This window comes from Scyliorhinus torazame, chromosome 20, assembly GCF_047496885.1.
Source record: "Scyliorhinus torazame isolate Kashiwa2021f chromosome 20, sScyTor2.1, whole genome shotgun sequence".
NCBI lineage: Eukaryota > Metazoa > Chordata > Chondrichthyes > Carcharhiniformes > Scyliorhinidae > Scyliorhinus > Scyliorhinus torazame.
The window spans coordinates 26,459,834-26,474,829 of NC_092726.1; the positions used below are offsets into that span (position 1 = coordinate 26,459,834).

Here is a 14,996-nt window from a genome sequence, read left to right on the forward strand (position 1 = left end):
TCTGCCATCTAACCAGCCTGTCTATATCGTTCTCTTAACAAAATCTATCCTTCTTGCTGTTACCACCCCGCTAACTTTCATGTCATTGCAAACTTACTGATCATACCCCCACATACACTGCAAACAGCAAGGGAGCCATCACCGATCCCTGCGGAACACCACTGGACACGGAGAGGGGGGGGGGGGAAGTCAGGGACGCCCGCTTTCTCAAAGTAACCGCGTTGAGAGGGCACAGGTGCTCACCAGTGACGACCAGGCACTCGTTCGGGGCCAGTTTCTCGGTAAAGAGCCGTGCTAATATCAGCTCCGGGTTGATGAGGAATCGAATCTCTTCCTGGACAAGTCCGGTGCCGAGAACTCCGCCGCCCACCATCGGCGAAGCAAAATCCACCTAGGACCAGGAGGCAGTTTGGTCACATTGTCCATGGCTGCAGAAGAACCTTTACAATGGAGTACTTTCTGAAGTGTTTCGCGATGTTGATTAAATGTTGCAACGGGGCAGGCCTTCCCCGTCTTTTTCGTTCACCCGAGGGGGTCGAACCTTTCGCCTGAAGGGGCAGTTCAACAGCTCGTTCGAAAGACCCCCTCCTCTGACCTGGCAGCTTCTCCCTCAGAGCTCAGGAGGCGGCCGCGATATGTGTGCGGGAGGAGCTGGAGTGAGGCTCGAGCCTGCTAACCTCCTGAGCCAGAGGGCGAGAGTGCACCCAATAGGAACCACCGGGGCGGCGTGCATTCATCTAGCCCCTTTGAGTGCTCTGCAGCAGCACGCATTAGGCCAACGCTGGCGCCAAGACACAAAACAACCTCAGCAGGGGGAGATTCCCGAAGGGGGTCACGACCTCTCCGAGGTGGTAACGGTTGCCGGGGAGCTCGGACTGATTCCGGAGGGCCCGTAAAAATGCTGTTAGCATAGAACAGTAGAGCACGGAAACAGGCCCTTCGGCCCTCGATGTTGTGCCGGGATTGTTGGTGGTGGATTCGGCCTAACGGACTGCACCCCGAGGCCTAAATGCTGCCGCAAAAAAAAAAGGCAGGGGAAGACTAGATCAGACGTTTGAGAAACTCTTACCTTCTCAACAACTGCGTCAATGTTAAATTCTTGTTTCCGCCCCCCCCCCCCAGTCCGAGGTAGCAAAACGGGACGAGGGTTTAGTGAGTGCTGGTTCAGAGTTACCTGCAATTTTCCTTCCTCCTCCTCAATCCTTCCCTCGCTGTTGACCCGGAGTTGTCTCAGCTTACGCGCAGATCTGAAGCAAATAGAAACAATCTCGGGTACAGGCGCTGGGTTACACAGGTACTGAGCAAGAAACCGAAGGGCGTACAATTGAATATGGAAACAAGATTTTGTGGTGTCCCCCCCCCCCCCCCCCGTCCCCCCCCCCCCCCCCCCCCGACCCGGAACAACATCATTCCCGTTTTCCAATTGAGGGGCAATTTGGCGCGGTCAATCCACCTGCCCCGCCCATCTTTGGGTTGTGGGGGCGAAACCCACGCAGACACGGGGAGAATGTGCGAACTCCACACAGACAGTGATCCAGAGCCGGGATCGAACCCGGGTCCCCGGCGGCGTGAGGCAGCAGTGCTAACCACTGAGTCGCGCACAGAGCTTGATCAAAGATGTACAATATGAGAATGAAAAACGGAAATCGCTCATTGTCACGAGTAGGCTTTAAATGAAGTTCCTGTGAGAAGCCCCTAGTCGCCACATTCCGGCGCCTGTTCGGGGAGGCCGGTACGGGAATTGAACCGTGCTGCTGGCCTGCCTTGGTCTGCTTTAAAAACCAGCGATTTAGCCCAATGTGCTAAATATACGGAGCATCTCAACGGGCGAGAGTGAGGCGGAGAGGGGGGGGGGGTGGAATTCCAGAGCTTGGGATCCCCCCGGCAGCTGAAGGCAATAGGAAAGGAAGCAAACGGAATCCCCTGTAAATTAAAACCGTAGCCCTGGGGAAAATCTCTGGAAAATCCCTGGAGAACAAAAATATTTTGACCCCCCCCCCCCCCCCCCCCTCCCCCCTCCCCAACGCACCATACAATCTATAAATTGCACTCTAAACAACTCACCAAAGTCTCTTCAAAGGCCCTTTCCAAACCCACGGCCTCTACCATCTAGAAGGACAAGGGCAGCAGATACCTGGGAACCCCCCCACCTGGAGGTTCCCCTCCGAGTCACTCACCACCCCGACTTGGAAATATAATCGGCCGGAACTCAATCTCTCCTTCACTGTCGCCGGGTCAAAATCCTGGCGCTCCTTCCCAGACAGCACAGTGGGTGTACCTACACCACACGGACTGCAGCGATTCAAGATGGCGGTTCACCCCCCCCCCCCCCCCCGCCCCCCCCCCCCCGCACTCCCCACCCTATCAAGGGGCAATTGGGGACGAGCAACAAATGGTTCCATCCCATTAAAGAATTTTTAAAACCAGTTCATTCATAGAAACAGATAATAGGAGGCCATTCGGCCCTTCGAGCCTGCTCCGCCATTCATTCTGATCATGACTGATCAGCCAACTCAATAGCCTAATCCCACTTTCCCCCCAATATTCTCTGATCCCTTTGCCATAAGTACTACAACTAACTGTTTCCTGAGAACATGCAATGTTTTGGCCTCAACTACTTCCTCTGGTAGCGAATTCCACAGAACAACCACTCTCTGGGTGAAGAAATTTCCCCCCATCTCTGTCCTAAATGGTCTACCCTGTATCCTCAGTCTGTGACCCCTGGTTCTGGAGACCCACCATCGGGAAACCAACTCAATCTCTTCTCATAAGTCAGTCCCGCCATCCCTGGAATCAGTCTGGTAAACCTTCGCTGCACTCCCTCCAGAGCAAGAACATCCTCCCTCAGAGAAGGAGACCAAAACTGCTCCACACTACTCCAGGTGTGGCCTCACCAAGGCCCTGTACAATTGCAGCAACACATCCCTGCTTCGGCCTACGCTGGCTTCCTACAGAGTAATCCACTCAGTCCCACCTCCTTTATTTACCGTTAAAACTACGAAACGCAACAGCCATTTGTGAAGATTGATTGGCAGCACGATCCCAGCACAGATCCGATGGACTGAACGAACACCTTCTACACTGTAACGACTCCCCAATGCAGGACTTGAGACACTACCGCAGATGAGGTTGATTCCAACTCGGCAAATTTCAAATGCGATCTTACATTACGAACACGAGGGAATTGAAATGCGGAAATTGACATGGAATCTTGAAACCAAGTTCTAGGTTCTTGTGGACCGGATCTGCGTATAGGGACAGAGAGATTGGAGGTTCCCGGCCAGTAATGTTTGCTTCCGTGTATCTTGCCCGGAATCGGCTCGGATTTTGAGCGCTAATCATGTTTCCGCAATCTTTCATGCGACTTCTTAAACAAATTGAGCACAAAACTCTCCAAAGGATAAATCAATCAACCATAAGACATAGGAGCAGAATTAGGCCACTCGGCCCATCGAGTCTGCTCCGCCATTCAATCATGGCTGATATTTTCTCATCCCCATTCTCCTGCCTTCTCCCCATAGCCCCTGATCCCCTTATTAATCAAGAACCTATCTATCTCTGTCTTAAAGACACTCAGTGATTTGGCCTCCACAGCCTTCTGCGGCAAAGAGTTCCACAGATTCACCACCCTCTGGCTGAAGACATTCCTCCTCATCTCTGTTTTAAAGGATCGTCTCTTCAGTCTGAGGTTGTCCCCTCTGGTTCTAGTCTCTCCTACTAGTGGAAACATCCTCTCCACGTCCACTCTATCCAGGCCACTCAGTGTCCTGTAAGTTTCAATAAGATCCCCCCCCTCATCCTTCTAAACTCCAATGAGTACAGACCCAGAGTCCTCAAACGTTCCCCATACGACAAGCTCTTCATTCCAGTCTAGTATCTGCTGCAGAGGCAAGCATGAGGGGTTACCGGCACAGTCTCCAAGTTCTCTACATAAGAACATGTGAACTAGGAGCAGGAGTCGGCCATCTGGCCCCTCGAGCCTGTTCCGCCATTCAATGAGATCATGGCTGATCTTTTGTGGACTCAGCTCCACTTTCCGGCCTGAACACCATAACCCTTAATCCCTTAAACCCTGAATCCCTTTATTCTTCAAAAATATACCTATCTTTATCTTAAAAACATTTAATGAAGGAGCCTCTACTGCTTCACTGGGCAAGGAATTCCACAGATTCACAACCCTTTGGGTGAAGAAGTTCCTCCTCATCTCTGTTTTAAAGGATCGTCCCTTCGCTCTGAGGCTGTGCCCTTGTGTTCTAGTTTCTCCTACGAGTGGAAACATCCTCTCCACGATCATCACGGCACGTCCCTGCTAAACTATCTCCACCACGATTAAAATGGGAAGAGTGCGATTGAAAGTAACATTTTATGACGAAGATCCAGATTATGTCTCTTCACGAGAGAGAATTGAGGCAGGGTCATTGAATATATTCAAGGCTGAGTTAGATATAGGGATCGAACCCGGATCCTCAATGCTAACCACTGCGCCACCGTGCTGCCCTTCCGGAGTCAAAGTGGGGAGAGGATAGAGAGGAAAGTGGTTTTGAGACCAGCCATGATCATATAAAATGGCAGAGGAGATTTGAGGCTCCGCTTGCTCCTAATTTGTAAGTATGGTTGGCATTAAGCTAAGATTAAAACAAAAATTAAAGTATCTTTAGGCACCGGGACACGAACCGACTGTTTTAAAAGCTTTCGATTTTTGCAAAACTTAATAAGATCTGAAAACCTAGGCGGCAGGGTGGCGCAGTGATTAGCACTGCTGCCTCACAGCACTGAGGACCTGGGTTCGATCCCGGCCCTGGGTCACTGTCCGTGTGGAGTTCGCACATTGTTGTGGGCCAGGGTTTAGAGAACCCCAAAGTGTATCATGGAGTTCACCTGACCCACAACTTTTACTAGATTGTGGTATGGGGAGCACACGGCCCACTCTACAGGGGTGGGACAGCAGAAATGGAAAAGTATTTTTTAAAGCAAAACAATGTTTATTCTATGAACTCAAGTTAATCTTTTTAAAACACAGTGAACATCTTAGCAACCATCAATTCAAATACAACCCCCAAAGAATACAACACTAAGTAATCCTTTAAGCTTTCCTTTTAACATCCATAAGACTTAAAACACCTTTTACCAGAAGCACATCAGGTTAAAGTCACTGCTGTTATTAGTTTTAAATCACCAGGATCGATTTATAGTCTTTAGATTACAGAGAGAGATTCATACACCTTCTGGCTGTGACTGCAGCTATCCAGCTCTAAAAACGAAACCAAAACACACCCTGGAGCAAACAGCCGAAAACAAAAGTAAAAAGCTGACAGACAGTCCAACTCCACCTACTCTCCGACATCACTGCAGTAATAAACACACATTTCTTAAAGGTACTCTCACTACAGATATTTAAATACACACCCATTTATAAACACCCATTTCTTAAAGGTACTCTCACATGACCAGATTCTCCCTGTGTTTGCGTGGGTCTCACCCCCACAACCCAAAGATATGTAGGGTAGGTGAATTGGCCACGTTAAATTGCCCCTATTGTGCGTCAATCCTGTTTACCTTAAACCTGCATCTGGTGACTGGGACCCTCCTGTCTATGTTAAGTCGATTAAATTTAATTAGTAAAAACCCATTTTCCATTTCTGTAGAACTTAATTCCATAAAGAATGGTGGGCCAGGCACTTTTTAAACATGCTTACTTTTTAAACCACCTTCAACTACACTCACCAAACATCACCGCCGCTCTTAAACATTTCAAGGATTCCACCCCCCACCCCCCTCCCCCCACACGGAGAATGGTTTATCCTTTAAACAGTGGCACTTTAAAACCCTGCCTGATTACGGTGGTTCACAACAGATAGTGATAACATGCAAATCAATTGAGCAGAACCTGAAGGACAAATAAAAAAGTCTTGAAACTAGTACAATATGCAAGCAATTTGCCCCCGGATCATATATCGACAAAGTCAAAGATGCAAGTTGACACTTTGAATGAGAGTCTTTGCAGGTAATTAAGTCTTTACAGGTCCAGACAGAGCAAATGGAGAGAGGACTAATCACAGGTTAAAGAGGTGTGAATTGTCTCAAGCCGGGACAGTTGGTAGGATTTTGCAAGCCCAGGCTAGATGGTGGGGGGTGAATGTAATGCGACATGAATCCAAGGTCCCGGTTGACGCCGTACTCATGTGTGCGGAACTTGGCTATCAGTTTCTTTTCTTTTTTTAAATTAAAAATAAATAAATTTAGTGTACCCAATTATTTTTTTCCAATTAAGAGGCGTGTTCAAACCACCTACCTTGCACACCTTTGTGCAACCCACGCAAACACGGGGAGAATGTGCAAACTCCACACGGACAGTGACCCAGAGCCGGGATCGAACCTGGGACCTCGGCGCCATGAGACTGCTGTACTACCACTGCGCTGCCCGGCTATCAGTTTCTGCTCGGCGGTTCTGCGTTGTCGTGCGTCCCGAAGGCCGCCTTGGAGAACGCTTACCCGGAGATCAGAGGCTGAATGCCCTTGACTGCTGAAGTGTTCCCCGACTGGAAGGGAACATTCCTGCCTGGCGATTGTCGCGCGATGTCCGTTCATCCATTGTCGCAGCGTCTGCATGGTCTCGCCAATGTACCACGCCTCGGGGCATCCTTTCCTGTCCTTGCATCATTGACTCTGTCTGTATATGCGGTGTTTGTGTAACCTACCTCTTCACTCACCCGATGAAGGAGCCACGCTCCGAAAGCTAGTGATTCCAAACAAACCTGTTGGACTTTAACCTGGTGTCGTAAGACTTCTTAATGTGCCCACCCCAGTCCAACGCCGGCAACTCCACATCATGCATTAAGCATAGTTGACCAGCAGTCGCTAAGTCGGACTCGAACCTGGATCTTCTGGTTCAGAGGCAGGGACGCTACCCCACCGCGCCACAACAAGCCCTCCCGGCCTACATAACACAGCCAGATTTAATTTAATTGACTGCCAGAAATGAATCGTTATGGTCTGCAGGATATTGAATTCACTAACCTCTTCCACACGATGGGGGCATTTAGGCAGCACCTTTGGAAAGTAACCAGTCCTTTGGGCACTAGCAAGAGGAAGATACAGATTAGGATTTAATACGGTGAAAACTGATCGGTTTTTCATCCATTTACTAATGGTAAAGTATAAACCCAATCCCTCAACCGACCGAGAACTGAGCGACGAACAGAATTATTCCCGACTCTCTTTGTGAACTTTAGCGTTTAATTAACCTGCGACCAGAATGGAGTTTGTTCCAGGGACTGTAACGCGGTGACCAAGGGAAGGAAGATTAACAACAATGGGAACAGAGGAGGGGGGAAAGTCAATCAATATTTCGAAGAGAAAACTTAGTGGCTGGTTTAGCACAGTGGGCTAAATAGCTGGCTTGTAATGCAGAACAAGGCCAGCAGCGCGGGTTCAATTCCCGTACCAGCCTCCCCAAACAGGTGCCGGAATGTGGCGACTAGGGGCTTTTCACAGTAACTTCATTGAAGCCTACTCATGACAATAAGCGATTATTATTATATTATTATTCAGTCGTGGGCTGGGCTGTTTAGTTAGCTGGAGGTGGGAACTTGGAGGTAGGCCACTTTGTAGAGGGGTCCTTTCTGGGAGAGGAGAACCTTTCTTGAAGAGGTTCAAAATTCCGTGGGAAATCCAACTCGCAGCGTTGTTCCTCACCGGGAGTGACCACTTCCGTCTCCCGGAATAATCAACCATTTTCCACCTTCGCTGAACCCGAAGACTATTTCCCAGGCGTTGCCACCTTCACTTGGTTTTGGCAACTATTTACTAGGTTTAGCTAATAAAGTTACTTAATATTGGACGCTGTTTGGGGGAAAAAGAGTTGGGGACCACAGGATAGTTCCATGTAAAATTATGTGGGTGTCGTCATCAGTATACTTTAGCGGCACAGTGGTCAGCACTGCTGCCTCACAGTGCCAGGGACCGGGGTTTGATCCCGGCCTTGAGTGATTGTGCGGACTCTGCACGTTCTCCCCGTGTCTGCGTGGGTTTCCTCCGGGTGCTCCGGTTTCCTCCCACTGTCCAAAGTTGTGCAGGTTCGGTGGATTGGATCAATAGTGTGCAGGGCTGTGAAGGTGGGGGTGACGGGGATAGGGCGGGGGAGTGGGCCTACGTGTGGTGCTCCTTCAGAGGGTCGGAGCAGACTCAATGGGCAGAATGGCCCCCATTCTGCACTATTATAGTCCTCCTTGTCACGTGTGTTTTGTCTTTTCTTAATTTTTCCAATTAAGGGGCAATTTAGCGCGGCCAATCCACCTACCCTGCACATCTTTGGGTTGTGGGGGTGAGACCCACACAGACACGGGGAGAATGTGCAAACTCCACACGGACTGTGACCCAGAGCCGGGATCGAACCTGGGACCTCGGCGCCGTGAGGCAGCAGTGCTAACCACTGCTCCACCCTGCCGCCTTTTGTCTTTTAAGTTAATAAATATTCTTTATTAATTGTTTACACCACCACTGGACGGTTTCTTACTGGTTGTCCACCATTCCTCATATTTTAAAAAAATATTTTCATTGGCATTTTCCATATATACATTTTTTACCACATTACTTCATTGCACAGAAAAGGTTCATCCTGTTCTTTTAATTAACTTTATATACATTTCGCCGCCCTCTGCTCCCCTCCCCTATCTACCCCGCCTTGACTTTGTTGTGTTTGCTTTGTGATCGGGGAGGAGGAGGGGGGATGGACGGGACCTTTGTTGTGACTTTCCCCACCCCTCCGGATTGCGCCTTCCTTTGGTTCCCCCTCTCTCTTGTTTTTTTTCCTTATCTTCCCTCTTTTCCTTCCCCTCTCTCCCGTTTTCCTAACTTGCTCCTCGCTATTGACCTCGAACAGGTTTTGGAACAGGCCGTCGAACGGTCCCCTTGTATCTCGGACCCTCGGGCGGCGCTACTTAATCTTCTCCAGGTGGGGAAATTCCGAGAGGCCAGTCTGCAGCTGTGGGTGAAGCTGCCGATCGCCAGCCGAGCGGGATTCTCCGGAGTGCGAATAGGGAAGCGAAAGCGAGGGCGTCTGCCTCCTTCCCCCATGTGTAGTTCCGGCTGCTCCGATACCCCGAAGATTGCCACAATTGGGCATGGCTTCACCATTCCTCATATTAGACCATAAAAAACACATACCCACTAACAACCGGTGTTTCCAAGTTACCCTTCCAAGTTTTGGGATACCCTCACATTTCAAGTGGGATTGAAAGTCGATGAAGCCATTGCCGACTTTTGTCAAGGAGGAAACCGATCTGATTCACTGATATCCCTTTAGGGAAAGAAATCTACCATCGCTACCCGGTCTGGTCTACACGGGGCTCCAGATCCAAGGGTGCGAGAGTTGAAAGACGGAAGGTGCAGAAGGGGAGGGTGGAGGAACTCGAGGTGAGGGAGGAAGTGAGGGGAAGTGGCAGAGGCAGACAGTGAATAGAATACTGATGTATCTCAGAACCCTGTGCAGACTGAAATCTGAGGTTCCGCCTTAAGATGGCGGCCTAGACAAAATGGCCAAACATCAAAACCAAGTACCCGCGCCGCCTCCCGAATGCTTACCAGCTTCCGTAACCTTGCTGAAGTAACAGAAAATGGCCTTCAGCTTTTGGGACGTCCTCGGCGAGCCGCACACAAATAACCTTCGGGCAAGAAAGAGAGCTGAGTGGTCAAGCGGTGGAAAGGTGGGTAAATCTACCTTCCATTTTGGCGTGTGGGCGGAAAGCCAGTCACTGCCAGCTGTAATTTTTCTTTTTCTGGGGGGAGGATTGCGAGGCGCAGGGATCGGGATAATCTGGCAAGGTTCGTGGCGTTCCCTGTGGGCTTCAGGACCCCCATTGCCATGGTTACACTGCGGGCCCGTAGGCCCGCACTGATTGAGTAACGGTCAACCTGCTGTGACTTTTCCCCCAAAATGCAGAGGCTGGCTGGGCACGCTCTAATTATCGGTGTGAAGGAGGAAGCCGTCAGCACAGCAGACGCAGCAGGTAGGCCTGAGAGAGAGAGAGGACCCTTCAAGATGGAGGCATCCTCTTGCCAACATCTTTAAACTTTCAACGTGAAAACCCGACTCCCGACAAATGGGCCTTAATAAAGGACAGACGGTAGTCTTTGCGTTTCTATCTGGAGCGCCTTTCACGACCGCTGCGCGACCTCAAAGAGCTCCACAGCCAATGAAGTCGTTCCTGAAGCGCCGTCCCCGTTCGGAGGTAGGAAATCCTGCAGCCGTATCCGCGCATAGTAAGATCCCACAAGCGACAGCGGTCGTGGTGATGTTGATTGTGGGATAAATATTGGCCAGGATACATGGGGTGGTGGGGGGGGGGGGGATAACTCTTGCCTCAAAACTGTGGCTGAGGGGGGGAGGGGCAACCGGGCCTCCGCCACAGGCTCCGGTGTGGGTTCGGCTCAGAGGGACGCTGACCTGCTGAAGTTGATGTTCGGGAAGTTGCCGTACTCGGCGTTGGGGTGTGTGCTGTTGCGATGTGGGAAGGTGCAGAAGAAGGCGTTGGCCAGTAGGCAGGCGGCCTGCTCCTGTGACATGGTGATGGCGTGGGCCCGTTGCTCTTTCAGGAGTGGGATGGGCTGAAACGAGAAAACAAAACGAGGGAGGCGCCTCAGTGAAACAAGCTCCCTCCGAGGGGGACAAGAAACAGGAGACGTCCGATCGGCTCCATCGAACACCGTACCTCCACGTTCTGCACTACCCCGGTGACGGAGCCTCCAGAGGCCTTTTCAAAGACTCATACTCCTCCGAGTGAAGAAACCTCTCCTCATCTCAACCCAAAATGGCCGAGCCCCGGCCCGAGAAGAATTTAAATACACCCTCAACTTATTTTTGTCAGCAATGCTTCCACCTCCAATTGGTTTTGTGTTCATCGACTTTCCCGAAGTCTTACCCCGTCCTCCCCTGAAGATATCATAGAATCTTACAGCAAAGAACGAAGGCCCACCTTTGACCCCACGGGACTCCTTGTTGGCGTCCTGTCACCCGCCAACGCCCAAGTGCTCCTTCTTCATCGGAGCGCTTGGGAGTTTGTTGAAGCACTGGGGAACCTTAGTTACCCGCCATGTTCCCGCTTCTTGAGGCCATACAAGGGGTTGGTTTAGCACACGGGGCTAAATCACTGGCTTTAAAAACAGACCAAGGCAGGCCAGCAGCACGGTTCAATTCCCGTACCAGCCTCCCCGAACAGTCGCCGCAATGTGGCGACTAGGGGCTTTTCACAGTAACTTCATTTGAGGCCTACTTGTGACAATAAAGCGATATTCATTTCATATTCATTCTTGTTCTCGCCCAATTCCCTCCCCCACTCCATGTAGAAGCGCTTCCCAGGACGCAGGCCCGCATATCCATTTTTACATTTTCTCGTCATTATGAAAATATAAAGTGTGCAGATTCAAACAACCTGTAGATTTGCAACTGCACCATACGGCCCATCCGTGTTGTGGTGGGTTTATGCTCCACTTCAGCCTCCTCCTTTCTTTCCTCATCCAAACTCCCATCGTAACCCTCCTCTTCATATGTTTGTTTAGTTTCTCCTTAAGCACATCTACACGATTCACTTTTAACCACCCAGTGTGGTAGCGGGTACCACATTCTCCCCCCTCTCTGGGCGAAGACGTTCTTTCCGAATTCCCTATCGGATTTCCCAGCGACTATCTCATATCGACGGCCTCTCCTTACGCTCTTTCCCCTGCAAGAGGAAACATTCTCTCTGTAGCCACCCCGTCAAAAACCTGTCAGAGTTTTAGAGTGCTCGATTAGGTCACCCAATCATCCCCCCTTTTTCAAGGGAAAAGAGAGCCAGCCTGTTGATCCTTTTCCTGATATGTAAACCCACATATTCCTGGGATGATCCTTGCAAATCTTCATTCCAGTGCCTCGATATCATGTTTATAATACGCTGGCCGGAACTGTACCCCTTGCCCTCAATGTGGTTGACACAGGTTTAGCATAACTTCCCTCCTAAGCAATCCCATGGTTGGTGAGCGCTAACCTTGGAACATAGCTCCGGTAACCTCAGAGCCAGTTTTGCCATGGCCGGGAGGAGATTTCGCAACAGGTACTGGCACTCGCTTTCGTGCAACTATGGAGGAAGGAACAAGATAAAATGTCAGAAGTCTCTTCAATGCTAGAATGATCCGGGAAGGGGAGACGGCAAGTAAACTTTGGTTTCTGCCACTAACCCACGCCCCCCCCCCCCCCCCCCCCCCCCCCCCCGCCGCAGCAGTCCCCCACGTCCCCTACCCCTGTGTGACCCTTACCAAGTTGTAATCATCCATCCCTGTCAAAGTCAATGGAGCTTTGGCAGGGGTGTAAATACAGTCCTTAGGCCCTACCAAGGATTGACCCATATGATTGGCCCATGACTCCGCCCAGATGCACACGACGCACTTGATAAGAGCCAGTCGCCAATGTTCCACACCACCCCCTACCTCCAAATATCCCTACCCCAACGCTAGAACCCCAGCGGCGATCAATTGGAAGAGACGGAATCAAATCTGGAGCCGTCCACAGCCGACACGTTCACACATCTGGCGTTACTAAGGCGATACCAGATATTCACCGGTCAAAGAAATGTACAGCACAGGAACAGGCCCTTCGGCCCTCCAAGCCTGCGCCGACCATTCTGCCCGACTAAACTACAATCTTCTACACTTCCTGGGCCCGTATGCCTCTATTCCCATCCTATTCATATATTTGTCAAGATGCCCCTTAAATGTCACTATCGTCCCTGCTTCCACCACCTCCTCCGGCAGCGAGTTCCAGGCACCCACTACCCTCTGCGTAAAAAACTTGCCTCGTACATCTCCTCTAAATCTTGCCGCTCGCACCTTAAACCTATGCCCCCTAGTAATTGACCCCTCTAACCTGGGGAAAAGCCTCTGACTATCCACTCTGTCTATGCCCCTCATAATTTTGTAGACCCGCTTTACTCTGACGAGCCTCTTCCGAAAACGATAGTGAGAGGGAAAGGTTCAACTTACCTGGTCGAAGTGTCTGTGGAGTCCAGAAAATTTCCAATCGTGGGCATACTTTTGATTGTATTCTTTAATAGCGTCCTGCGAGATAAACAGATAGAGTTGTTAATGAATCAAACCCAAGCAGATGTGAATCCTTGGCCTCCCCGCCTCCTGAAGGTACTTTTTATTATCCTCTCTAGGGATCGCTGGTTAGGCCAGCATTTACTGTCCATCCCTAATTGCCCCTTGAGAAGGTGGTGGGTGAGCCGCCTTCTTGAGCCGCTGCAGTCCCTGTGGTGTAGGTACACCCACTGTGCTGTTAGGGAGGGAGTTCCAGGATTTTGCCCCAGCGACAGTGAAGGAACGGCCGATATATTTCCAAGTCGGGGTGGTGAGTGACTTGGAGGGGAACCTCCAGGTGGTGGGGTTCCCAGGTATCTGCTGCCCTTGTCCTCCTATATGGTAGAGGTCGTGGGTTTGGAAGGTGCTGCCTCAGGAGCCTTGGTGAGTGGCTGCAGTGCATCTTGTAGATGGTACACACGGCTGCCACTGTGCGTCGGTGGTGGAGGGAGTGAATGTTTGTGGATGGGGTGCCGATCAAGCGGGGCTGCTTTGTCCTGGATGGTGTCGAGCTTCTCGAGTGTTGTTGGGAGCTGCACTCATCCAGGCAAGTGGAGAGTGTTCCCTCACACTCCTGACTTGTGCCTTGTAGATGGTGGACAGGTTTTGGGGAGTCAGGAGGTGAGTTACTCTCCGCAGGATTCCCAGCCTCTGACCTGCTCTGGTAGCCACAGTATTTATATGGCTGGGTCGAGTTTGTGCTCAATGGAGACCCCCGGGATGTTGATAGTGAGGGATTCAGAGATGGTAATAAAACTGCAAAACTCAAAAGATACTACGTTATAAGTACAACAATACCAAACCAAAATCCAAATTTCCAAACATTCCTCCAATTCTGCTCTTCCCAATTCCTTTTTTTAAAATTTACAGTACCCAATTCATTTTTTCCCATCAAGGGGCAATTTAGCGTGGCCAATCCACCTACCCTGCACATCTTTGGGTTGTGGGAGTGAGACACGGGGAGAATGTGCAAACTCCACGCGGGCAGTGACCATAGGCCGGGATCGAACCTGGACCCTCGGCGCCGTGAGGCAGCAGTGCTAACCACTGGAATTCTGTCCCTCCCTCCCCTCCTTTGGTGGCACATCAATTAAGCAGTTAAAGTGAAGGGCAGCACGGCAGCCCAGTGGTTAGCACTGTTGCCTCACGACGCCGAGGTCCCAGGTTCGATCCCGGCTCTGGGTCACTGTCCGTGTGGAGTTTGCACATTCTCCCCGTGTCTGCGTGGGTCTCACCCCCACAACCCAAAGATGTGCAGGGTAGGTGGATTGGCCGCGCTAAATTGCCCCTCAATTGGAAAAATGAATTGGGTACTCGAAATTTATATATTTTTTAAATAACCAATTAAAGTGAATCAAATAAACTGAGGGACAAATTGAAGGGGCTGCCCTTAAAGGGGAGCTACCTGAAACTTAAAACATTGAATCAAAATGTGATTAAGGGGTTCGATAAGGCACCGCAGTCCCATTGGTACCCCACCGAGCACGGGGAGCAATCCCCTACGAATACGTCTCTACCTCTCTCATCCTCATGGAAGCAACAGGGATACAGAAGGTTCTGCCATCCAGGCCGAGCAGGTGTGATCCTCCCGAAGAGCAGTGGTCCAATCCCGTACCACTGTCTCCTCACATCCCCACTCAGCCAGGAATGAAACCCCCAAATTCACAGTCTCCATTTCGTCCTGACTCGAGCGCGGAGCACAGCACGGTACACAAACGCCAAACTATTCTTGTTACGACTTTTGAGAACAAAATTACCATAATGTCCTAATTTCCAGAAGCATCGCCCATTGCTTCATTTGGGGCAACAGTTTCAGGTGTTCCTTACATGGCCTTGTGAAGCTTAACCGTCAAATTAGTCACCTCCTTCAGGTCATTCAGCTTCAGACA

General features: G+C 50.5%; 1 protein-coding gene across 2 annotated transcripts in view; it reads right to left on the minus strand.

Annotated features, from left to right (window-relative positions):
- LOC140397008 (poly(ADP-ribose) glycohydrolase-like) overlaps positions 1-14,996 on the minus strand; it is a 40,465-nt gene that overhangs the window by 11,471 nt on the left and 13,998 nt on the right. The window contains exons 6-12 of one of the 2 annotated variants that reach the window (XM_072486037.1): positions 13,012-13,086; positions 12,021-12,110; positions 10,445-10,605; positions 9,583-9,662; positions 7,018-7,078; positions 1,175-1,247; positions 244-391 (exon numbers count right to left, since the gene is read on the minus strand). In XM_072486037.1, the coding sequence (XP_072342138.1) occupies positions 244-391; positions 1,175-1,247; positions 7,018-7,078; positions 9,583-9,662; positions 10,445-10,605; positions 12,021-12,110; positions 13,012-13,086 (688 nt within the window). The remainder of the gene's footprint in view (positions 1-243; positions 392-1,174; positions 1,248-7,017; positions 7,079-9,582; positions 9,663-10,444; positions 10,606-12,020; positions 12,111-13,011; positions 13,087-14,996) is intronic. The other variant, XM_072486038.1, reaches the window with a different exon arrangement.